Raw genomic sequence first — 26,573 nt, 5'->3', positions numbered from 1 at the left:
GTGTAACCCGAACAGACCGCCGAGCTGCGGAGAAAATCACAAGACACAATGTGCGGTATTCCATGTGCCGGAAATCCCAAAACATCCCCGGTGCCCCCCAAAAATCTTTATTAAGAGGGATGTCTCGCGCAGCACTTCCTAAAGGGATAGTTTACTATCCCCGACAACCCCAGCAAAAAAGAACTTGTATTCTAAATAAATTGCAAGATTTTCACTGCCCCCTATCGTAACAGCGCTACGGAATCTGCTGGCGCTATATGAGTAAATGTAACATAGAGTAATTTAAAGTACTTTAAGAGTACTTTAATACCCATCTATATATATGTATATATGTATATATTATAATATGTATGTATACAACATAGCTAAGATAGAAGCTGCAGCTGTGCAGCTGCCCTCCTCCGTTGCACAACAATCCTTGCTACCGATTGGCTGGTTGAAGAAGCCAGTAGGCAGCAGCAAGGCAATTGCTAATTATATATATTAAAAAATACACCAAAATCGTCTTAAAGGTGAAATCGATCTCATTTTGGAATACGGATTAATTTCCAGAACAAGTACTTTCCGGAACGTTCTGACAGCTCGATAACGTTAAATGACAGAAACACGCGTTGGTTTATATTTTCTACGCTTTGGGGCTTTTATGTAATGATTATATTTAGAGAATGGAGTTATGCGATATAAACAAATGAGGTTTGCTCAACATTTTCCGCTTCGGGGTCAGCCGAGGTTGTACTAAAACCACTAAAATTGGGAGGAAAAAACAAACACATGATAGAAAAAAAAATATGTATTTTTTTCTAAATATATCTATAATACATATACAGCAATACCCTTTGTGACTATTAATTAAAGGGTCTTTCTGAGTGGACCCCACTGAGTGTGGGACCCTCAATGTCTTTTTTTCTGCATCTACTTTAATATGAAGGTTAAAACTATACCTTAGGGAGAAGCTGCAGCTGCCTGTCTCTTTGTTCCCTCGGTTCTCTCTACTGATTGGCTGCTTGAAGTAGGAAGGTGCTTCTTTTAAACTCGGTGGTAGCGTCTTCCATGCATGAACACTGGGGATCTTGTTGAACCCCCCCATGATGGTCGCCGGTCGGTAAGTATATCACGTTCCAGGAGATCTGTTCCACCCGGGCGCATCTCCTACACAGTCAACAGCTGGGGAGTGGGCAACGGGGCAAATTCATATGATTGGGGGGCACTTACATTTAAAGAGACCTCTTAGCTATCGTAGGCATTAGAGTGAATATAATAGCTGAGGGTCCCTCAGGTGTCGTGAGGATGGAGAAATGTCCTCCATGTTGGGGTCCACCTGGCATTGAGTTCCTCTCCTTTTAGGAAGTAAATCTGGTAACGATGACTCCTTTATTAACATATAATGGATCGCAAGCTTTGGAGACGATCTAGGTCTCTTCTTCAGGCGCATGAAGAAAGGTGAGATAATTAAAGGACGACACAAATGAGTCGAGGCGAAGGTGGTTTATTGATCTTTGGAGAAAGCTCCTTTGATGTATGAGGAGTCCGAGTTACATCAGCGAGTGCGTCTTTTATCCGCCAACCTTTGATGTCTTTTAGAACCTTATCAATACGGGACGAGGTCTTTTAACTCGGCACATTGTTGGCCCGGCTCTTGGGCTCAATGGACATGTCAGAGTTTAGCCCGACCGGGAGAGTGAAAGGCAGCCGCCGCGCGCTCCGAGCGCTTTGAAGGTTTCTTTGTGTCCCGGACATCTGGCTTATAAAGGTTTGTTTGTCTTGTAAAAAAAATACTCAAACTGTGAGCTGGCGGGAAGAGGGGTAAATGTTTACTTAAAGAGGCTGCTGATAATCCGAGGCTGGGAGGTAGAAGGGAGGGTTATCTGTTAAAGGGAACTATCACCTTTACAGCGCTTACAATAACGTACGGTTATCAGAATCCCTTATAACGTACGCCCCTTTTTTTGTAGATCAGTGTATTTTTTTATATATTTAGTTTAAAACTTGTGGCAAAATGTGGCCAAACCAAGATCTCTCATCGATTTCCTGTTCCGAAGTTCTCTCTCTTCTCCTTGAAGACTGTCTGAACCAATCAGCGACGAGCAGCAACTTAACATTCCAAACCCCGGCAGCAATGGGCTCGTATTGCCGCCTTATCCCGCACTGACGATAAACCCCCCAATACAGGCAGACAGATTCTCCGTAAATCGTTCCCCGGTCAGCGCTGTGTTGCGTAGACTTCCCCGGGTTTCTCCTCGGAGACTTCTCTGGGTCAATACAGAGAGAATGCGAGTCGCGGGAGTGGCGTTGCGGTTCTTTGCACTTCCTGCCCACTTGTCCCCAACAACGTTGTGTGTCCCGCCGTGTCAGTGGCACCGCCTACAATAACATTGGAACCGCCCCCAACAGCAGCGGGTTCTCATACCCCAATCCCGCAAGATGGCGACTATGTATCCAGTCCTGCAGTGTCACGTTGGTGGGGTTGGTTGGGTAAAGAGGCTTTTAGTTGACATGGCGGGTGCCCTGGGGTAAAGGAGTGGGGGGGTTATTTATGAAACGCTGTGGTTAAGGCGAGCGAAAGGTTTCAGGTATTGTGTATATATATTTTTTAACTCAAATGCCCTGCTTTTTAATGAAAGGACGGTTCAGCCCGGAGCAGATGGGTTGATTTTAGCGATAAGTGGCAGGCCATTATTTTATCACACAACATACAGAATACACGCTAATGGAGTCATGTGAGAAAATCCATTACATTGGCAATCATGTTGCAGCTTCACGCTCCAGCTGCGGGGATTAAACACGTGACCCGCGCATGCACGGCGTGCCATGAAACATAGAATCTGATGACAGATAAGAACCGCTCTCCCCGTCTAGTCTGCCCGTTTTTCCCGATGTAAAAGCTCGGACCTTAATCGGTCCTCAGATTCAGGAGCCGGATTCCTGTACCACTTCTGCTGGGAGGCTGTTCTATTTATCAAGCATAGAGCTTGGCGTGCGTACCAAATAAATGGCTGTCCTTTTGTGTAAGGATGATGGGAGTTGTGATTCCCGCAAATATGTGCGAGAGCACTCGATCCGTATCGGAACGTTCCTTTTTTTTTTTTTTTATATGTGCTTATTTCGAGAGCGTTCTTTTGAAGTTTGAAACAGGTTTTGAAGAGGGACCGCAGACTTGCAAGAACACTCGAGAGACCGTCTCCCGTGGATGTCTCGTCGAGAAGCCCTCTAAGAAGGGCCGGCTTTAATCTTTTAGTGGCTCGCTGTTTAAGGTAGGTTAGCAAACAAAAGGATTTGGATATTATATTTACCAAAACGTTCCGGATCTGGGTTATTAAACGAGCTGATACTGGGGGGCTTCAGATATTAACCCTTTCAAATAACCCATCACAGACATTATCGACTTGCAAATCGTGGCAATTAAATGAAATGACTCGCCAGGAGGTTCTGAATCATGGAGTCACCTGTTGTCAAGCAGGGATTTCAGCTGTCATATATTAGTCTGGGGTTTAGATTTCCTTCGGAGGAAGCAATTGATCTGACCACGGCCATACCGCCGCCATGACTGTCCGACTTACGCCTATTCCCAGTCCCGAGGGAGACCGCGTACGCTAAACGGCGTGCCGAGATGCATGTGTCATGTGGCAGCGTTGCTATGTCTCAGCATGCTTTGTGGGATTATGAAGCCCCCCGGGAAAGGACCCCAACCAGGAAAGGGTGGAAAGCCCCGTGCCTCGTTTGCTAAGCGTATCCGCGGTGAAACCGTACATCGCACCTGTCTGTGTGGGAGTCATTTCCAAGGGGCAGCTGCTTACCGTATCTGGGACTTGCATTCCGCGTGACATCGTTACATATTTAGTTTCAAATCGCTCGCTCCCATGCAATATTTCCGACGTTCATCAGCTGTGGCCAAGATGTGATTTAGAACAAGCCCCGAAAGAATGTTCTCTGCCCTTATTGAGTTGGGGAGATGAGCCGGAACGTTCTATACATCTGGAAGATATAATGGGTTATCAGATGGTCCTGCGCTCTATACATTATGATCCATAACTGCGTTGCGATACATTTTTATTATGTGCAATTAAACGATCATTTTGTATTCTCTCGACAATCAGTTGAACATACTTTGATTTACATTGTAAATAATATTATTAAATTATTAATAAACTATAGCGCTCCAAAAATGCTGCGTAATAATAAAATACATCATAAAACACTAATATAATATTATAACTAATATAATACATAATATAAATATAATAAAATTGGTAATAAATATAATAACTTGGTAAAAAAAAAAAATACACAACTTTTACTGCACGTGGTAACCGAGAGGTCTCTGTAATTACGTGGTGCCCCCCCCCTGTAAACTCATGGTGGGCTATTGTAGAATCTCCCCATATGCATTTGCCCCTTTTCCGCACCCGGTAGCCATTTTTATTTAGAGACCTATCTTCTATTGATTGGCTGCTTTGAGCAGCCAATCAGTGGCGAGAATCGTCCGACCCTGGATACTGGATACTGAATTATGTTTGTGAATATAATGAATTTTATTAGTTTGAGGAGGAGGGAGGAATCTCCAACATATATCCCCCCTTTTCATGTTTAGCGTTTCTGCCCCCGGAATGTTCACGGAGTCTTTTCTTTCTGGAAATAGATACGAAGTCTGTAATTGTGGCCGGATGTCGGAGGCAAACGTCTGTCTGTGACACGTCCTCGCGCATGTACAGCCACAAAAATGGAACAAAATATAATGTCGGAACAAACTTCTCCCTGTTCGTTTTGTTATTTTTTTATCCCGTTTAGGAACGAGGGTTTCGTTTACTTTTTCTGTCTTAAATCACAGCCAAAGATTTCAAGGTAGAGCCGTATCAAATGAATCAAAGTAACACGGTGTAACAGAGAGAGATGAGAGGGTGCTAGATAAGTGGAACAGCCTCCCAGCATAAGTGGTAGGGGCTTATGCACTGAGTTGATATAAACATATAGTTATCCTGAGCCTAAGATGGGACCATGGTGCTTGCGACGAGGTGTTCATATCACTTGTTTGTATGGAAGGCCCCTGTATGTTTGCAGATGGCTGCACTTTGTATTTGTACACCTGCTCGTTTGCCCCCGGCATCGATTTGTTGGCTGTCCCGCCTCTGGCTGCGTATAATATTTCATTAAAGGTCTTTACAAGAAGACCGCGCGCCGCGGGAAACCATAAAGCGCGTTGCTGTCTGCCCCTCACATGCAGCACACAGTCTCACACACAGCATAGAATTAACATAGAGTGGGTGAAGTAACAACATCTGCCTGCAGGGGGCGCTGCTGAATCAACGCCTCTCTCAGTATAGTATATTACAGTTGGGCTCAGATAACAGAGCGAGAACTCATACAATTCTCATCTATATTATATTATATTATATTATTATATTCACCCCAAAGACTCCAGGTGAAGACTGTAAATGACTAATTGTAGCTGGAAACGGCTGATTTTTAATGGAATCTCTTCATAGGCGTACAGAGGCCCTTTATCACTCCCATCACTCCTGTGTTCCAATGGCCCTTTATCACTCCCATCACTCCTGTGTTCCAATGGCCCTTTATCACTCCCATCACTCCTGTGTTCCAATGGCCCTTTATCACTCCCATCACTCCTGTGTTCCAATGGCCCTTTATCACTCCCATCACTCCTGTGTTCCAATGGCCCTTTATCACTCCCATCACTCCTTTATCACTCCCATCACTAGAATAGAGAAATATCAGGGGAGGAAAAAGGGGCACAGAGGTGGTTTGAGACGTGGACATCTATTGAAATGAATATAGAGCGAGTGCCGTTTAGAAATGGTAATCTGTAATTATTACTATTTAGCGGATCGTGACCCAGCACCTCTGCTGTTTCTTTCGTTTGCCTCCTGTGTGGCATTTATTTTGGAGCAAGCGGCGCTGCGGTGATGGGGTCTCTGGTAAGGAGGCTGAGATGTGCGTCCGTGCTCCCTCCGCGGGATCTCCATAACCTTGCTGAGTGTACAGTAAAGCCCCGGGGGCCGTGTCGCGTCGCGTATCGCTGTTACACGATAATGTGGGTCGACGTGACCTAGCGTGCAGCACACTGCACGAGACGCCGCAGAGAGAGACATAACATTTCTAACGTGATATGGAGCCATCTGACACACAAAGGGTTAAACATGCGTACCAGTTTTTGGTTTTGTTGCTCTCTCACTCACTCTCTCTCAATGTCTTCCTACCTTCTCCACCAAGGTACTTCCGCACACCGTTCCACTTTTACTTTACTGATAGGGTTGTTGGTAAATGGAACCGTCTCCCAGCAGAAGTGGTAGAGGGGTGGTTTTAGGCCGTGCACTGCCCGCTGCAACTCCTGAATTGAACCACAAAAAAGGAGTGTTTCCCGCGGGATCCACGTGGCTGGCAGCTGAGTCGTTGTGTGAAGATTAATTAGAATTAATACGCGGGGGGGGGGTATTTCTTCTGGGTTTTTCCATATATTTGTTTTAAATTCCGAACCGAACAGCTGGAATCTCGGAGAAATTCCACGGAACAAGAAGAGTGCGGGCGGCTTATACACGCTGGGAAGCCGCGATTCTGATTAACATTGAGGCTGTGGAGTACAACTCCCATAAATCTCAGCCATGTGACAATGGGGATTATACGCCTGTTTAATGTATGCAGAGATGGCGTTAAGTTTACCCTACGGGGTTAAGTCCTGAGACCTGTTTGGCTTAGCCTGGGGTAATTAGTTCAGTGGCTCAGCGGAACTCGGGCTCATTCCAAGAATCAGGAGGAGCGACCTCCGCAGCGCTGTGATGGTTATTAATAATGCTGAGCGCCAGAAGCAAGAGAACAGACGGACGGCCCCAGATTGGACCCAAAATCCCTGGGTCGCTCTTTCCTCCCCTGATGCCCTTCCTTCCTCGATGCCCTTCCTCCCCTGATGCCCTTCCTTCCTCCCCCGATGCCCCTCTTTCCACCCTTGAGCCCCCTCTCTCCTCCCCTGATGCCCCTCTTTCTAGGAGCTCAGAATGTTTGCTGGGTATGATGGTTCTACAGCCCTAAAAGCCCCAATAATGTGTCTAGAAACAGCGGGACATGAAGCATACAGTCTAACGCCATGGAAAAAATAATAAACCCAGCACCTGCGCAAGCACAGCACCCCAGCACGGTAACCCAGCACAGCACCCCAGAACAGTAACCCAGCACTTCCTCGCGTCTCCTGAAACACACAACTTATTTACTAGGGGCGCACAAAATGTGAACCTTACGGAAAGAAGCGAGGTGTGGGGTGGTTATACGTGTGCGTTTAGTGCTCGGCCAAGCAGTGGCCTCGTATCCTGGCCCGCGTGTGACCTCATATCCTGGCCCGCGTGTGACCTCATATCCTGGCCCGCGTGTGACCTCATATCCTGGCCCGCGTGTGACCTCATATCCTGGCCCGCGTGTGACCTCATATCCTGGCCCGCGTGTGACCTCGCCCGCGCTGGCGGGGGTTAAACCTATAATTGTATGATGGCCGGCCGTTTCCTGGACGATTATAGAGCGTTCCGGCCGACTGTCATTTACAAAAACAGCAGGCTTTTCTCTGATGCGGCTGCTCTGCTTTTTTGTGAAACCTGTAATTGGCGACATGTGGAACGTATAAAGGAAGACCCGGCGCTCTTATTGTTTGCTATTCGCTTCTATTTTTGCCACGTTACTGTACAAGCTTCGTACTATATTTTATTATCAGGACTAATATTCTACAGAGAGTGGTAGATAAATGGAGCAGCCTCCTGGCAGAAGTGGTAGAGGTTAACACAAAAAGGGGATTTTAAACATGTATGGGATAGGCGTATGACTCCTGAAGATTAGCCTAAGGACCGATTAAAGTCTACAGCCAGAACGGATGTTATCTGCCGTCAAATTCTATGTCCTGTGTGAATCCCGTGAACTTTAATATTATTGCCTTTTATTATTAATTATTTTATTATTATTTGAGTTGCTATTATTTTTCTTATTTTCTCATATCTGTATTATAATTATTTTATATTATTATTATATTTTAATTTTAATGTATTATTATTATTATTACTTCTATTGTTTTATTATTTTCTAATATTTTTTTTATTTATTATTTTATATTTTATGTTATTATATTTCAAATATTCTATTAATTTTTTAGGTGACATCAATTTTAACTCCTTCTGTGCAAGCAGGCTTTTTTTTTGCTTGTTTATGCGTAAAAATAGAAATGGCCGCATTAGATAAAGTCCAATGCGTCCGGCTGCTATATGAGGCTGCCTTTTAACCTCAGACCGTCGCAGGTCTCCTCAGTCTCTGCTTGGCCCATAAATGGAGCGGAGATGGCTTTTAAACAGAGCCGGCGTTCTTCTGGATGGCTTCGTCCTACACAGAGAGGCTTTTTACCGCCTGCCACAGAGACGGCTCGGTGGTCTCGCTCTGTCTGCCAGCGATATTCCATTTAATGAAGGGACTATCAATTAAAATAAAATGCCCCCCCTTTCTATCGCTCTGTTAACGCAGCCAATAGAAATGCCCGCCGGACGCCCGAAACCTTCCCAGAAATAACTGATTTTGCCTCGTTTATAGTTTTTTCGGGGAATCTTTTATTGTAGAGAGGGCCGTTTGCTGTTTAACCCTTAAAGCGTTTGTAGGAAATGCAGATTGCATTAAATTCAGGGCGTGTTGTCACCCCGCGATAATTTGCTCTCCGTCGGTCTCCATTAGGGACTGGAAATTAAAATATCATGCACTGAGGTACTTTTTTCACTGAAATATTATCTGTACTTTGGAGTCTTTGCAATGTGAAGATGTTTTGCTTCACTGAAAAGGTGGTAGGTAAGCGAAACAGCCTCCCAGCAGAAGTGGTAGAGGGTAATACAGTAAGGGATATTTAACATGCATGGGATAGACATACGGTTCCTGAATCTAAGACGAGATCAACGACTGATTAAGGTCTGAGTCTTTATAGCGGCAAAACAGGCTGACTAGACGGGTCTTATCTGCAGTTTCTATGCGGTATCCGAGAGGCCTGTGTGCTGCTTTGGGGTTAAATATCCTGAAACCAAGCCGATCGAAGACCAACACTGCAGGCTTTTAGAATCTTCTGCAAATAATCAGACTAATGGCTGTGCAAATAAAGAGGGAAAAATATACTATAGAGGGCTGGATGAGGGTAATGGGAGTTGCTGCACTCATATATCCGCAATACTACGCTTTCCTGAAGCAGCAGTTCTACCGAAGCGGGTAACTGTATGGAGCTTTCTTCGCTCCAGGCAGCTGCAGCCCACCCAAACCTCATAACTGGGGATTCTGACAGTATATGATCATATAGAACATTTCATGATTCCGCCAGACCGCAGTCGGCCGCTCCGTTCGCCGGCCGTCGGTGTTATTATTACGGACTCTTTTTACTCTCTACCTGTTGGATGCCGGAACCCTGAAGATGTATTTGAAAGACATTGAATGCGCTGCCGGCGTCCCGGCATCTGAGTGTCACACTTGTCTGTGTCCGCTCTATGAGCTCATTAAATAGATGCAGCGCTCCGTGCGGGGTTTGGCAGGTGGTGCAACACTGCCCCCGAGTGGCTGCTTCTTACATTGCAATTCAAATGTGTCATATTGGACTCTTAAAATAAGAGCGCTGCTGGGCAATATGTGGCAAGTGTAACCCAAAAATGTATTATTTCCAATATGCAAATTGTTTTAATTATACAGATTTCCGATCAGCACTTTTCCTGCAGCTCGTACAATTCGTATGTCCACTTTTAAATGGTCTACACTATCTTCAAAAGTTTGGGGTCACTTAGCTGTTTTCGTGTAAAACAAGGACATTTCTGGCTGTAACATAATTACAAAGGGTTTTCTAACCATCCTTTTAAACTTAAACTTGGATCAGCGAACACAACATGCCAATGGAACACAGGAGTGATGGGAGTGATAAAGGGTCTTTGGAACACAGGAGTGATGGGAGTGATAAGGGGCCAATGCAACACAGGAGTGATGGAGGTGATTAAGGGTCTTTGGAACACAGGAGTGATGGGAATGATAAAGGGCCAATGGAACACAGGAGTGATGGGAGTGATAAAGGGCCATTGGAACACAGGAGTGATGGGAGTGATAAAGGGCCATTGGAACGCAGGAGTGATGGGAGTGATAAAGGGCCATTGGAACACAGGAGTGATGGGAGTGATAAAGGGCCTCTGTATGTCTATGAAGATATTCCGTATTACTGGGTGTTGTGATATTGAGAAATGTCTTGCTTGTTTCCCCAGGAGCTACGCGTGAGGTTGGGTCCGCGTTGACCAGGATGTGTATGAGACATCGCAGTATTGAGGCCAAACTCAGACAGTTTTCAAGGTATGTTCACACTCGTTTTTATTTCCATTAGAGTCACCCTAAGGAGCGAGAATCCAGTGTCCAGTACACTAAGGGGCCACAGTCACATCCGGAGATGACCCGGAGCACAGATTAAGATGCCCAGTAGACCCCAGGATGAAACCATTAAGTCTTATTTCTGCACCTAATTGAGGGCATTCGTACCCCCTCGTTCCTGCCAAAAATACCCCAAAGTGTAATACCCCCAAAATTGTAAGCGAGAGATAGAATACGGCAATAAGTGCTTTTTCCTTCCCAGCTCTGTTGGGGTTTAATCATATAGCGTGGGCTCCCTGTTGATTGTCTGGGATGATGTGCCAGGCCACATTCATGGATTCTAGAACATTTAATCACGGTTTGGCTCCGTCTGCCATGCTCGATGGGTTTTTACGCTCTCAGTCGTTTAGGCACATGTGCGGCTCTTGGAAATTGCCCCGTGTTTTCCAAACATACACCTACGTAACTGCTGTGTTTTAGGAATTAAACCCAGAATGTCTGTGGAGCTCAATATGCATCATATTTCTATCATCAACAAACACTCCTAAGCATCGCGGCTATTCGAGTTTATCTTTCAAAATCATGCTTTTCCCTGGAAAATATGAAAGCGATGGACTTGGATCACACATCTGATGCTGTAATGTACAGCCCGCAGGTCATTGCGTAGCCAACATCACAAGATAAAGGGCCACATCGAGCTTTTTCCGGGACACATATACATTCCATGCGTTGCAGACAAGCACATATAAAGTGCTGCCCCCTGGAGTACGCGGGATGTATAAGCTTACAGAAGGGAGTCAGTCGAGCAGTTATACCTCCCATCCAGCAGGGGCAGCACTCTACACGCTTTGGTCAGCGAGAAAAATGTCCGACCTTGTCCCCCCCCCAAGTGCAGCCCACCAGAAAAATACACAAGCACAGGCGACGTGGGCCAAGTGTCAAAATATTTATCTAGTTACATATATTGGGGCAAATATGATTTCCTTAGGAACTGAGGAAGTGCAGTGTCTAAAGAGTTAAATTCCATATTCACTGTAAATTCTACATTTCCCATTGATGACATCGCAGGATCTCGGCCAATCAGGATTCACTTGTGGCAGGAAAGGAATTCTGCATTCCCGGGATATCCAGCTCAGTTTAACTTTCTAAAGCTTTACAGAGTGTTCCATTTATTCGTTTTTTAAGTAAATATACAGCCGTTTTATATATATATATATATATATATATATATATATATATACTTTTTTCATTCTACCGACTGCTTGTGGAATGTCGAGCAGGTCCATAACAGGATGAGGCTGTCACACAAAGGGTGTCTGTACAGAAGACAGTCTATGAATCTGCGGTTCTCTCTAATACTGCATTGTCCTCATTATACACATTAGTAGAAGGATAAGTATTTTCTTACGCACTCTCCCTCACACGGTGTCTATCTCTCACACGCTTCCTCTCTCTCACACGCTGTCTCTAATACTCTGACTCTCTCGCCAACCACTTACGTGTCCCTGTCTCCCCTTCTTGTTGTTCTCCTGTCTTCTTTCTTCGTACTCCTCTTCCCGTTATCAGCTCCCGGAGCGCTTCTGCACAAGGGAGGAGCCTCCATGTACACCTTCTCGAACACGCGCATCACGGAGACAGCCTCTCTCCCGTTCCTCCAATCGGTGAAGAGGGTATGTGTAGAGGCTCCACCCTTGTGTGGAAGTACCTGGATAACGGAGCTGATACCAGGGAGAAGCGGACAAAGATAAAGAGACAGGAGAACAAGAAGAGGCAACAGAGGAAGCGGAGGAGAGACGGGAACACGGAAGCGGTCGGCCGAGAAGATAGAGAATGATTAGGAAAATCCTTACATGTGTCAGGGAGGTAGGAGAAACAACCGCATTTCCAGGAGACGTGGGACCTCTGAAACAGCACAGGAGGGTAAAAACGCACCGCTCGCCATTCTGCATAGGCCACACCCCTAATTGAAAGATTTAAATTAAGAGGGAAAAGTGCGGCTTGTGATCGGGGCGATCCGGTGGGAAGGCTTTGCCGCCGGCTCAATCAACGAGGGAAGTAAACCCGGGTTCTGGAATGGATTTCCTTTGGTGAATCGATGCATTCTGTGTTTAGTGCCCCCTTGTGGACGTATGCGGTATTTTTACTCTCCCCCTGGTTGCACCTGCGGAGACATTTAGTAAATAACAGATTCTGATATTAATTTCTTTTTTAATTAGCGCTTTAATCGACTGCCTGATCAACCCACTGCAAGAGCAGATGGAAGAGTGGAAAAAGGTGGCTGCCCAGCTCGATAAGGATCACGCGAAAGGTACATACCACTCGGATTATTTCCTGCCCGATGCTTCAAACTCCAATAAAATGATTATTATTATTTTTTTATTATTTGGTGTAACAATGAAAGAGCGATTGTGGTGCTAAAAGTGGAGCATGCGCACCGTATCATGGCCAAGGGGATGTCCAAACACTGTAGCCGCTATCTGACTTCAACGCAGTCTTCCATATAAACAGACATTTAATGACAATATAGCATCTTAATGTGAAAGAATACGTTAATGAATGCTAATTAGCGTTGGCCGCGCACGTCCGTTATGTATTCATAATTATCTTGTGCCCGAATTCAAATCAAATGACGAGCACGATGTCCTTGCTGATAGAGCTGGAGACTCTGTGGGTTCTGTGAATAATTACCCTCTTATTATTTCAGAGTACAAGAAGGCTCGTCAAGAGATCAAAAAGAAGTCCTCGGACACTTTAAAACTGCAGAAGAAAGCCAAGAAAGGTAAAGGCTTTGATATAGGATGTTCGGATCAAACGTCTGTAGAGAACATGCAGTTAGTGGTCAACCTCAAGGGTAGGAGGCCAACCCTGGCCCAGCTTAGATGTTTAAAATGGCCAAATGACCCTGTGTAGGGCCAACTCAGCTTCATAGGAGGTAGACCCTTCGTAACGCACACGAGTGAACTTGGTCGGAGAACGTGCTTCGGCTCTCTCCCGATCTCCAATCTTGACCCCGCTTATCCCTCATCCTGAGAAGCTCCAGTGACATGTTTGGGGTTGATTGCAGGGAGAGGAGACATCCAGCCTCAGTTAGACAGCGCTCTGCAAGACGTCAACGACAAGTACCTACTGCTGGAGGAGACGGAGAAGCAGGCGGTGAGGAAGGCCCTGATCGAGGAGCGCGGCCGCTTCTGCTCCTTCATCTCCATGCTGAGGCCCGTTATTGTGAGTACTGCTTGCCGGAGAAGCAAAGTTTAGGATTTTCTATCTGTTCTGATCCATTCTATTATTAGTGGGATCTTTAACCTTCTCGGTTTTGGGGAGAAGTATTTATTCTATACGTATTTATTCTATACGTTTTACACAACATCTCTTTACAGGAGGAAGAAATCTCAATGTTGGGGGAGATAACCCATCTGCAGACATTATCTGAGGACCTGAAGAATCTCACCATGGATCCCCACAAGCTGCCATCTGCAAGCGAACAGGTCGGTGGACAAACTTACCGATGGAGGGTAAATTCTGACCTCGATACCAACGGGCCTTGTGGGGTTGAACAGGATGACTGATAATAATCAGCGATGGACATGTTCCATTTGGGGAGCGGGAGTCTTTGTGTCTAATATGTGACAACGTTTCTACTCCAGGTGATTCATGATTTGAAAGGATCCGACTACACTTGGTCCTACCAGACTCCACCATCCTCTCCAAGCACCACCATGTCTCGCAAATCCAGCGTCTGCAGGTACGTTAGGCACACAGGAGGGCATTTTATCCCAAGACACGCATACATTTCACATGTTACCGACCAGCCCGTGTAAAGTGCTGCCCCCTGCAGTATGGGGGATGTATAACTGGATGCATATAAGTCAGGGGTGTCCAACCTGCGGCCCTCCAGCGGCTGCAGGACTACATCTCCCATAATGCTCTTTCAGCTAAGGGGCTGGCTGAGGAGTATGGGAGATGGAATCCTGCAGCAGCTGGAGGTTGGACACCCCTGGTAAAAGTGGTTCGCGGGTGCAAACAATCAATGGACAATGCGGTCACCTTCATTTTTGGTTTTAATAAATCCATAAAAATGTTATGGAGAGTTCACGATATTTTTCTGCAGGGGAATTTACCCGTAACATTTAACCCTTAAGATGCAGACTGCGGGCATTCCAAATGTCCCAAAATAATAAATATCATGGCGGGAATCCTTGCAGATCAGTTTGGCTTTTACATTAAGGCAAAATGCGACAAATAATGTCTCTTCATGATGGGGCCCCTTTAAGAGCATTAGCAACCTGAAGTTTGGTGCTGTTTCCATGGTAACAGAGTTCCGTACTGAAAAGCAGAGACTAAACTGATTACGGACGGTCGTTATAGTAACCCTTGTGAAGACTTGAAGTAATCGATTCTTGTCTGTTTTCGACAAACTGCTGGCTCCCCAAACCCCCGATGTTTGCCGCTCACCTTCTGCGAACTGTTTTTAATGAATAAAACAGTTTATTCCGCATGCTGTTTTTGAACTGACCCTTTGAGTGGTTTTGGCGTTCTTATTTCCCCGGCTGGTAGGTATCCCCAGCATTTTGTGACGTTCTTACCCCTTATGTGTCGGCTCCTCTGACTGCCCCATGTGTCTGAATGAAAATCGTTCCCATGGAAACCACAACAGCATGTTCATTCCTGCGCTAATGCGTTCTTTATAAAATGTCCGTGTGTGTGTGTATATATACTGTATATGTATGTATGTATATATATATATATATATATATATATATATGGCCACTTATGTCAGAGTGATGGCAAATTTGTCTGTTTTCCCCCTTTTTTATAGTCCATACCATAAGGAATGAAGAATCCTTTATGTTTTGGGTATCTTTTGACACAGATTTCTATGAGTTGTTTCAATGTAACATCACAGAGAAGTGAGAGGGTAGTAGATAAGTGGAATAAGCTCCCAGCAGAATCGGTAGAGGCTAATACAGCGATGGGATTTAAACACGCATGGAATAGGCATATGGCTCCTAAATCTAAAACGAGACCAACGACTGATTAAGGCCCGAGCAGGAATAACAGGGAGACGAGACGCGGAGAACGGGTCTGATCCGCCGTCAGATATTTGAGGATTAGTCCCAGAAGCTAAGTGTAAGGAAAACCCTTTCATCCAATTTTGGGAAGGAATGGCAGATTTTCTTAATGTCGTTATCAGCAGGAGGGGAAGAACGGGAGGATTTGCCATCGCACTATTTAAAGAGACGCACCCAGAACTACGGAATGCAGTATTCAGAATGCTGTCAGGCCGCCCCCCCCCCCCTTAATTCTTATATCAGAATCATCCCGTCGTTATACCTTATGCTATATAATCCCAATATACACATTGTACAGCGCTACGGAATATGGTGGCGCTATATAAAACAATAAATAATAATATCAGCCTCCGGCGAATCCCCTCCCGTAAGTGTGCCGAAACCTAGTATTCATACTGTAGAGTCCGCTCCTAGGGGGCGTCCTCCCTGCTTCCCTAGCAGACCCCAATCTGACATATTTTTTTATATTAACCCCCCCCCCGTGATACTCGGCACTCCCTGAGCGGGACCCACCACACGGATACTGCAGTTTTTTGTACCTTGTCTCGTTTTATTGTCATTTTTATGTTTTTTGGTTATGCTGCCTGCTTGATGGAGACTTGCAGAGTTTTAATTTGGCGCCTGGTGTCCCTCTCCCCCACTTTTACTCAAACCCTCACCCCCTTCTCCTCTCCTACACTCTGCTGCCCCCCCGTCTCTTCCTCTCCTCCCCATCTTTGTCTCATGCAGCAGTCTGAACAGCGTTAACAGTAGCGACTCCCGATCGAGTGGCTCCCACTCACACTCACCCACTTCACACTATCGCTATCGCAGCTCCAATCTGCCCCAGCAGCCCCCTATGAGGCTGTCCAGCGTGTCCTCCCACGACTCCGGCTTCATCTCGCAGGATGCCTTCCAGTCCAAGTCACCTTCTCCGATGCCCCCCGAGGCAGTTAATCAGGTAAGGGCAAATGTTTTATATTTGTGTGGACTGGGGAGGGCACAAATATCTAAGTCGCTGTGGACTACGACACCTGTGTAGTCCACACTGCTGGCTGAAGTATGGCGTTTAAAGATTAAATGTGTAATCTTTTCATTTCTCTCCACCTCCCGTCCCGGATCGCCCTGCAGAATTCGTCCAGCTCGGCCTCGTCGGAAGCGTCAGAGACCTGCCAGTCCGTGAGCGAGTGCAGCTCTCCTACTTCCGTGAGCTCCGGGTCCACCATGGGAGCGTGGGCCTCCACTGACAAGGTGAACTTACGCCGCACTCACCCCGCGGCAGGCCCCGGACGTACAGTTACGGCATGCCGTGCAGATTGCTCGCTAATACGGGGGGGGCTGCGGACGTCCTGCTCATACGTCGAATATATTAACCCTTTTCAGTGCAGGGGGCCGTTGATACCGCTGGGTTTAGCCGTAAAGCACGGCGCTGGATATGTGACCCGCTATTCCCAGCCGTGCCCAATTCTATGCTATTCCTTATTAATATGTGAATGGAAGTCATGTGTTCATACAGATACATGAAAGGTAGATAGAAATAATAAATATCATTTTTTTTCCAATATCGGGGCAGACTTTACCCAAGCTTTGGCTCGCGGACAGATTGGTAACTTGGGTATATTGTTTAACATCCCTCATTGCATAGCCTCTACCACTTCTGCTGGGAGGCTGTTCCGCCTGTCTAAAACTCTGTTGCGTTACATCGGACACTCTAGTTTTAGATGAAGGCCTCTTGTTCTAACATTTCTCCGTCTAATGTAGAATTTTCATACACAGCCCTGAAGTTTGAAAGTAGTCTTATCACCATAGTAACCAGCAGAATGCCCCAATCAGCAGGAACATCAGTTGCTATGGTGATGAAACTCAATGAACGGGAATTATTTATCATTATTATTTACTTGAAATGCCTTAAAATGGTATAGTGGTAACCGTGGGATACAGTGCTTAAAAATTCTAATAAAAAAAGATTAAGTATTAGGGGGCTTGCAGTGGCTGTTTCTACAGCAACAAATCCAAAATCTAAAAAGAGGCCTTCCTGATATTTTGGTTTATTTTTTTATATCAAAGAAAATTCCACTTATTCTGCTTAGTAAATAATGAAATATCATGGAATTCTACGATACCTCTGTGGTCTTTTCTGTCACAGTTGTGGTTGATATAGGAAGTAGAAGCACAAACAAGGCTTTATCTGCTAAACTATAGCAGCAAGAACTGAATGGGGAACGACGGGAAAATAGCGGCACACAACGGTTCAAAAGTTTGGGGTCACTTTTCTTGGTTTTGAAAGAAAAGCAGATTGTGTCCATTAAAATAACATGAAAGGGATCAGAAATCCAGCACAGACGGGGTTAATGTTGTAAATGACTACTGTAGCTGGAAACTATTGATTTTAATGGAATCTCTTCATAGGCGTACAGAGGCTCTTTATCACTCCCATCACTCCTGTGTTCCAATGGCCCTTTATCACTCCCATCACTCCTGTGTTCCAATGGCCCTTTATCACTCCCATCACTCCTGTGTTCCAATGGCCCTTTATCACTCCCATCACTCCTGTGTTCCAATGGCCCTTTATCACTCCCATCACTCCTTTATCACTCCCATCACTCCTGTGTTCCAATGGCCCTTTATCACTCCCATCACTCCTTTATCACTCCCATCACTCCTGTGTTCCAATGGCACGTTGTGTTCGCTGATCCACGTTTAAGGTTAAAAGACTAATCGATCGTTAGAAAATCCTTTTGTGATTATGTTACAGCCAGAAATTTCCTTTTTTCCATGAAAACAGCTGAGTGACCCCAAACTTTTGAGCAGCAGGGTGTATAATAAGGGAAAGATGCGGTCACCCTCTCTCAATGTTTCTTTTGTAAATCTGCTGTTGCCCCAAAATGCCGTATTGTCATGCCCCTCGTTTTTATGTTTGACACAACCTCTTCAAAAACATCAACCATACTGCATTTTATCATTTGTTCCCGTTTTTGGACATTTTCATTATTTGTTACAGTTTTTGTTGAATCACTTCTCCCTCATTGCATTTGCATTGATTTTGTTTTCTCCCTGTTTTTTTTGTTCCTTTTTTTTTTGTGCACGTTGTCTGCCTCCAGTTGTCTAATGGGTTTTGCCACTATAGTCTGTCCAGTGATCTGCCCTCAGCCGCTGGTCCTTTCACCCATTACCCGCATCCCGCCTCCCGTCCCTGGATCCGTTCTAGCTCTACCCTTCCAGAAAGCCATCACTATTACACCATTGGGCCGGGCGTTTTACCGTCATCTAAGGTTCCCACTTGGAAGGTTTGTGTTAAATTGTGTGCAAGCTGTCCTCTCCTGTCTACATCTATCACTTTGTGACTATCCACACAGGCTGAGTTATGGGATAAGCCCACGGCACGGACATCCGGCTGCTGGTGATCTAGAACCTCCATCAGTTAGTCCCAAGCTGACTAAGGTTGATGGGTGTTGGTCAGACACGTAGGCACCCCGGGGTGGCAAACATCCTCCTGAATGACTGTAACCCCCTCTCCAGTTCAAAAGACTGGATCGGCCCCCACGGACAGAAGGCAGTACCTCTCAACGGATGTGCCTATTCTAGAACTGGAATCATTAGGTGTTACAGTCTGTTTAATGATCATTTCTTAGGTTCTAGATTTGGTGAGAGCCATTCTGGAGGATGCTCGGTACCCTGCCGCGGGGGCTTTCCCATAATTGACTCTGTAAACTTTTTATTCTTTTCCCTGATCACACCTAAATGACACAAAATCATTTAACCCTTTCACTCCTGTGACTACCATGTAACAAAATCAGCTCCTTGGAAGGGGAGTTATAATATCAGAAACATTACCGGCGTCACCCTTGTATTCTCTCGCCCTACGCGAAAGGACTTCTTTAATAGCGCCCTCCTTTCAGATTTCCTTAGGGATGGTATAAGTGCGTCCTATAGTCACGTGACACAAGGAATGGCCAATCGTGTGAAGTGTTGCGACATCAGCAGAAAGCCATTGATGATTTTCCCTCAGCCCCTGGGTTTGACTTTAATTATTAATCATTAAGAATGTCTTTGGCTGACGTTCTGGAGCGCTCTGGATTTTTGGGCTGTTAATTTCAGATTTTATTACCTTCAGGGCTTGCACTTTCCTTACTTTTGCATCTTCCTAACCAGCCTCCTGCTCTGTAACATGTCTAGAACTTGATCCAGAACTTAGTAGAGAGGAGAATGAGTTCTACTTGGTTGGGATTTGATACTTTGATGTCTTCTAAATACCCGAATCCATAGAAACCGTTCATGGGCTGCAGACTTCTTCATTCTTCTCTTGGTCCGTGCATCAGCTTGTGGATGGGGTACCACAATGTATGGATCATAGTTTAAGTCGTAAAAGCCCATCTCAAACACGACATAAGTAACACGTTTCTATTAAAGAGATTTGTATTCTCCTGGAATGTAGAAGGCATCTTGTAGAACTCGACAAACATAGCTAGCTATTCATTTCTTTTGTGGGCGAGAACTCCTAGCAGGGGCAGTGAGATGTGTTTTCCATACGCATACATCCTATAACCTTTCATTCAGGACTGGGCTAAGCCAGGTCCATATGACCAGCCGTTGGTGAACACCCTTCAGCGGCGTAAACGGGAGGCCGACCCCACTGGAGGAGCCCAAAACGCCGCTCCGGGACAGAACGACGGGGCTCCAGCTTCCAGGAACACAAGTGTGCCGGCAGCATCTATGGTAAAGAGTTGGCGTGTCTGCAAAAAGTCCTCGTTTAACCCTTTCTTTGCAGCTATTAACACGATGTAGGGCCACAATACAATGTGCTTACATGTATAGATGTAGGCGTTGCAAATGTTATGTCTGCTGTGGAACCTTTTCGTCTACTAACATTCTTTTGGGGGCTGCCTGTAACAACGCTGGGGTCTTGGGTGGTTCTGAGACAACAAGGGGAGTTTGTCTGCATAATATACGTATACTGTCTCTAAACTATGTGTGTGCAGATGCTACCTTTTCTCACATTTCTCGTGCTGACGTGACACAGTTTACCTTTGCCAGGGCTGTTTGACCTTTGCCAGGGCTGTTTGACCTTTGCCAGGGCTGTTTGACCTCTGCCAGGGCTGTTTGTTTGACCTCTGCCAGGGCTGTTTGTTTGACCTCTGCCAGGACTGTTTGTTTGACCTCTGCCAGGACTGTTTGTTTGACGTCTGCCAGGACTGTTTGTTTGACGTCTGCCAGGACTGTTTGTTTGACGTCTGCCAGGACTGTTTGTTTGACCTCTGCCAGGACTGTTTGTTTGACCTCTGCCAGGACTGTTTGTTTGACCTCTGCCAGGACTGTTTGTTTGACCTCTGCCAGGACTGTTTGAGAAATCTCACCAGCCTCTATAAAATTATATGAGACTGATCCTTCTGTAGGATGAACCATGCCGGTCACAGCGTATCATGTCCTCGGTGCAGCCCTGTGCTCTGTGTTTTAATTAGAACGCGTATTTGTGTGCTTGTTGCAGCAGGGAGAAGAAGCAGAGACCTGCGATGATCTGGCTTTAGCTCTCAGCCGGGGCCTTCAGCTGGACACGCAGAGAAGCAGCAGGGACTCGCTGCAATGCTCCAGCGGCTACAGCACCCAGACTACAACCCCATGCTGCTCCGAGGACACCATCCCATCACAAGGTACTAGACCCGTCTCATGGTTCTAGAGGTGATAGAGATAGCGGGGGATCACCAATGTCAGAGTGCACATGGAAATGTTTCTAACATTCCACATGTACCAATTCTATACTCTTTTCAAACAGTAGTGGACTAGTAGTGGAATTATTCTAAAATCTGAACGTAGAAAACATATTTGTTCAGTCACCTGGATTCGAGAAGGGTTTTATGACCCAACAATTTAAGTTAAACCCTTTTCCTACATCCTGGTCGTTTGAGACCTTTTAGAATGCAGTTCTCTCTCACCTTTCAATAAATACAAGTGTAGAATTTCTGGGTTTTGGTGCTTTTAAAAAAAAAATGTCCTATCCATTGTTTAACACGATTGACTTTTGTTTATTTAGTTTCAGATTATGATTACTTCTCAGTAAGCGGTGACCAAGAGGGAGATCAGCAGGATTTCGATAAGTCTTCTACCATCCCGAGAAACAGTGACATCAGCCAGTCATACAGAAGGATGTTTCAAGCTAAACGCCCGGCCTCCACTGCTGGGTTACCGGCCACCTTTGGACCTGTGATGGTTACTCCCGGCGTGGCCACCATCCGAAGGACCCCATCCACCAAACCATCAGTGAGACGTGGCACCATTGGAGGAGGTCCCATTCCAATAAAGACGCCGGTAATCCCGGTTAAAACGCCAACAGTGCCCGATATGCCAAGCGGGCTGACCAGCAGCGCAAGCGAAGATTATGGCGATCAAAGTCCTGATTCCCCTTCTGCCACAGAAGTCGGAGCGGTTAACAGCGACATGCCGTCCTCTCTGTGGAGTGGCCAGGCTTCTGTCAATCCTCCAGTCCCTGGGCTTCACGGTATGGTTGCCGAAGGAAGGCCTGAGAATGAAGATGAGGAAGATGAGCAGGATCACGCGTTCATCGCTGAGCCCACAGTCCAAGCTGAGCCTGAAGTGGCCGAGCCTGCAGGTGATGCTTCTGTTCAAGGTGAGGACATGCTGAATGCAATCCGACGCGGAGTCAAGCTGAAGAAGACAACCACAAACGATCGCTCGGCTCCTCGACTCACTTAGAAGGGGCGAGAATTCCACCGGTGACTGAGGAGCAAGAACTCTACCCTGATACTTAATTGTCTTTTTATCCATTCCAGTCTGTGATCAGAGGATGTTGCAGGAACATATACAGGGTTGACAAAAGTACTTTAAAAAGTAATAAAAAGAAGAAGAAGAAGAAAACAAATATTCCATAAGTGTGGAAAAGCAAGGTTAATATATGTCGGTGTACCAATTCTGTAAATAGATTTTATTTCTGCACATAATCCCCTTTTTAAGTTTCTTTTTTTTTTTTGGAATTTATTCCCATCAGGTGCCAAAATTCACAATTAAATTTTATATAAGTCTTTGTAAATTTTAAAAGCGTGGAGAAAGAAACAAAAAAAAAAAAAAGGCCAGAGAAGAGCGAAAAAGCCTTCGTGGGAAAGGAGCGGGTGCGATCTCAGTATCTTCGCTCGCGTAGCGCACGTATATCCGCAGAAACCGACTTCTCGACTATCTGTTCTCTTTTACAAAAACTTTGATCTCTTTTTTTTTTGTTTTTTAATTTGTTATCGAAGCAGACGTTATAAATTATTCACGATTGAGAGCAATATTATAAACTTTTGGATCCGTAGAGCATGTGACAAGGGGTTGTGGGGGTGGGGAATGCCATCATAACACATATTGTTATACTGACACTTGTAATTTAGCGATCATTTGATAGTAGCACCATATTAAATCCGCCACAATAAGCCATACTGGATTGCAGTGTTCCCATCTTGTTGTGTTTTTGATCTTTTTTTTTTTTTCTCTCCGAATATAGTTTCGTAGTATCGGATTATTAAAGTTTTTATTAATGTTTTTTTTCCCCTCCCGCATGTCACCTGTCGTGTTAACTCTTAGTGCAATAGGATTTAGGTCCTGCGTTAAAAACTGATAGCCGGGCCGCCGTCTGCATTATATAAGGTCTGTATTTTTGTATCTCTGCAAAAGTTCACTCTTTATAACCTCGTGTGCTCACATTACTTCACCAAGTACTAATAAAGTAAAGAAATAGTTATAAGACGATCATTAGAATAATTAAGAAAAAAAAAAAGGCTATAGCAATTATAAAGAAAAATTAAAAAACGGTAGCAGGGAGCTCATGTGTCTAAGAAATTCTTATTCGCACCCAGCTGGCTGGGTACCTTTATAAAGCCCAAACTTTATGTGTTAAATATATATATATATATATATATATATATATATATATATATATATATATATATATATATATATATATATATATATATATATATATATATATTAAAAAATAAAATCAGTGTTCATTATTGTGGGAAGTGGGTGATTTACAATTAAATGTATATATTTAATTTACCCCCTGAAAAGTGGCAATCTATTTTTCCTTTTGTAATTTCAAAGAAGCATGACTTAAAATTGGCATAGGACTTAGAATATATATACATTATATATATATATATATATATATATATATATACACATTATATATATATATACACATTATATATATATATATATATATATATATATATATAAAGAATATGGGGTTTATGTATTAGTCTGGTTGCTAAGATGATTCTACCACTGAATCAATATTGCTCTGAAGACATTATCCTGTAAGGTTTAGACTCTAATACTTGTATTTTTTTTTTCTTCTTACATTTTCTATGTATTTTTGGATGTTTATTGATGGAAAATAATAGTATTATAGATTGTTTTTCCCCTTTTGTAAAAATGTAATTGTTAACAAGGAGTTCATAGAAGTAATTCCTGGGGTGCAGTCCACTTTTCCTAGGTCACAAGAAATACGCAGAATAGATGTGGGGTCCAGTACGAGGGTCCGGTATGTTTTCTGTAGGCTCTGCTGCTGTTAGTTTGGCGGCCCGTCAACCAGGAGGGGTCAATCCTGAATCATGCTGCTAGAGGAGATAGCATTGTGGGGGTGCACCTGCAGTTGACCCACCTTGACTCTCCCGTCTGCCAATAGGATGTTCTGCCCCCATCTATTGTGGCAGAAGGGGAGCGCGGTCAATAGAAAATAAGAGATATTACCCCTTACCCAGGACACTGCCGAAAATCACTACCGAGTTTGTTGGTGCCTATAAACTCTGGAAAAATATTGGTCTTTGGAGGCAAGAATTTATAAATCTGCTAACAGAAAAAAAAACAGTCCAAATATAGGTGTGATTGAAAAAAAATGAGGGCATTGAAAATGGTTTGATGCAGGTCGGCCACTCCAATTTCTATCCACGGTCCATGATCCACAATCATTTTAACCTCACTTCAAATAATAGCTTATTTCAATTATTTTACCAAAAAATATTGTATTTTACCAAGAAATATTGTATTTTGCCCCCAGTTTCTCCCAATGTTCTTCTTAGACGTTAGGCGATAAAGTTGTGTGAATAGTGAAGCGTCGCTCCTTCATTTTGTTAGGCGTGACATTTCCATGGAAACATGTTTTCCACCGATCCTCCGTTATCCCCACAGGTTTCCTCGCCGGGTAACATTGCTGGTTACGTCGGGGTCCACTTCACACATATATATATATATATTTATGCCAAAAATAAAACACACAGGTGCTAGCCTCGCCGGTGGGACTCTGCACATTTCTTGTTGGCTGTTGTTGATAACGTAACGTACCGTGTGAAGTTACTGTGTTTCTATATAAAGGTGTAGACGGCTATGGTTCTGTTAGGTATGACTATACATTAGGGGCATGATTTAAACAATATTACACCCAATTAAAACTACTTATAGCTCGGCGCCAGACCAACCGCGCAGGACAAGGAAGGACGGGTTGTCCGTAGGGCTCATCAGACACGTACCGACCCTTCTCCATTGTTTAGATGGCTTATGTCAACGGTTGGGGTGGCTCAATGTTCTACCCATACCCAACCCTACCTTTTATGACTTCTCTAGCGTTATTTATTCTATGGGTTCCCTTTAGTATACGAGCCTAGGGGCCCCTGAGACGATACATCCTGCCCCAGTTACAGGTGTTTAGCGAAGGCTGGTTCCACCATAATTTTTTGCTTCCGTTTGCAGGTAATGCTGTCCGCACAGCATGCATAAATACTCAATATAACCTTTTTTTGCCGTGGATACTGGCCAGTGGATAAATTATTATTATTATTATTATTTTATTTATATAGCGCCAACAATTTCCGCAGCGCTTATAGGATGCAGGATAAGTTTTGGCCTCTTTGCCCAAAGGTCCCGCATTTTCGCTGTTATTTAACCCCTGGTAACAACAATGGGTCGTCCTTAAACCCATTAAAACCAACGCATTGTCATCATGGGGTTAATATATAAATCCCCTGACTTTACCGGTAGAGAAACGCCCCCGTTTAATTACTTTGTGTTATTTTTGCGTGGTGTAAAGCGGTGTCCCGGATACCTTCTAATGTTTCTCCTGGTAAGTTGTGTTTAGTTGCTAGTTTGTAACGAGAGTTGACCTCTCCCCGTGAGGCTTGTTTTAAATCGTTTAAAGAACTTTTTTTTGCTGTGTTTGTATCTCCCTCTACGTTGTAGTCATGATTGCTTCAGCCTACATAAAAAAAAGAAATAAAGAAATACTGGAGAAAGGCATTGCTTTGGCTTCTGTTTTGTGGTTTTTTTTAGATGTGCAGGAAGGGGTTAATCGGCGCTACAATAGCGTGCGGTTGAGTTTTTCATAACCGCGACACTCATCGCTATTACCGAGTCGGTCGAAGCAGTTATCGTGTCTCGGGAGAGCCGTGGTTTCAACACCTTCGCTGTTCATTATGAACACCGCCTACCAAGAGCCGGCCCCGTATAATGTATGATTCAACGCGTAAGGAGACTCTGAAGGGCTCAGAGTTAATGGTACATTAGACAGGGTCAGGGCGCTCGCTGGGGTCGGCTCTTTGTACTCAAGGAGCTGAAAAACGACATCTCGCCTGCCAACTCCTTTTAGCAAATACACCCCGCTGAGTAAAGTGGGCCGATTACAGCGAGATGCGCGCAGAGACGTCAAGAAATAAAGGCCGATTAGCGGACTTTTAGGGTCTTACGCACACACAGGACGGGTCGTTCCTCGGCTATATATATAAAACAAATGACAAAAGTTCTTATACAAACAGAATTTGCTGGCTGATGTAGTCGCCCGTTCTACCTGCTGCAAAGACTCAGACTTTAACCAGTCGTTGGTCGTATATCTATCCCATGCATGTTTAAATCCCCTCACGGTATTACCCTCTACCACTTCTGTTGGGAGACTGTTCTGCTTATAAACTACCGCCTCTCAGTAAAGCCTCCTTAACATGACTAACATCTAAGCCTCTAACATCTCTCCTCGTCTGAAATAAACTTGTCCTGTGCTGTTACATCTCTTAAGTATTTATCCCCGCTCTGCCCCAGGCCGTACATATTGAGATCCTTTAGTTTTTTTTCTAATTATGTTTCTCCTGTAAACCACTCACCATTTCAGCCGCCCGCCTCTGCCCTCTCTCCAGAATA

The 26,573-nt window shown here is 44.6% G+C and overlaps 1 protein-coding gene across 3 annotated transcripts in view; it reads left to right on the top strand.

The window, feature by feature from the left end:
• MTSS1 (MTSS I-BAR domain containing 1) overlaps positions 1 to 23,087 on the top strand; it is a 67,642-nt gene extending 44,555 nt beyond the window's left edge. Inside the window, exons 4-15 of one of the 3 annotated variants that reach the window (XM_053466440.1) lie at positions 10,254 to 10,338; positions 12,570 to 12,661; positions 13,058 to 13,132; positions 13,418 to 13,575; positions 13,731 to 13,838; positions 13,998 to 14,095; positions 16,152 to 16,362; positions 16,533 to 16,652; positions 18,503 to 18,688; positions 19,959 to 20,117; positions 20,890 to 21,049; positions 21,430 to 23,087. In XM_053466440.1, coding sequence (XP_053322415.1) covers positions 10,254 to 10,338; positions 12,570 to 12,661; positions 13,058 to 13,132; positions 13,418 to 13,575; positions 13,731 to 13,838; positions 13,998 to 14,095; positions 16,152 to 16,362; positions 16,533 to 16,652; positions 18,503 to 18,688; positions 19,959 to 20,117; positions 20,890 to 21,049; positions 21,430 to 22,109 — 2,132 coding nt within the window. In that variant the 3' untranslated portion in view covers positions 22,110 to 23,087. Of the gene's footprint in view, positions 1 to 10,253; positions 10,339 to 12,569; positions 12,662 to 13,057; positions 13,133 to 13,417; positions 13,576 to 13,730; positions 13,839 to 13,997; positions 14,096 to 16,151; positions 16,363 to 16,532; positions 16,653 to 18,502; positions 18,689 to 19,958; positions 20,118 to 20,886; positions 21,050 to 21,429 lie in introns of all 3 variants that reach the window. The other 2 variants (XM_053466439.1, XM_053466441.1) reach the window with 2 other exon arrangements.
• The last annotated feature ends 3,486 nt before the right edge of the window (positions 23,088 to 26,573 follow it).

Source organism: Spea bombifrons, chromosome 5 (assembly GCF_027358695.1).
Source record: "Spea bombifrons isolate aSpeBom1 chromosome 5, aSpeBom1.2.pri, whole genome shotgun sequence".
Taxonomy (NCBI): Eukaryota; Metazoa; Chordata; class Amphibia; order Anura; family Pelobatidae; genus Spea; species Spea bombifrons.
This window is presented reverse-complemented; position numbering and strand designations above follow the sequence as displayed.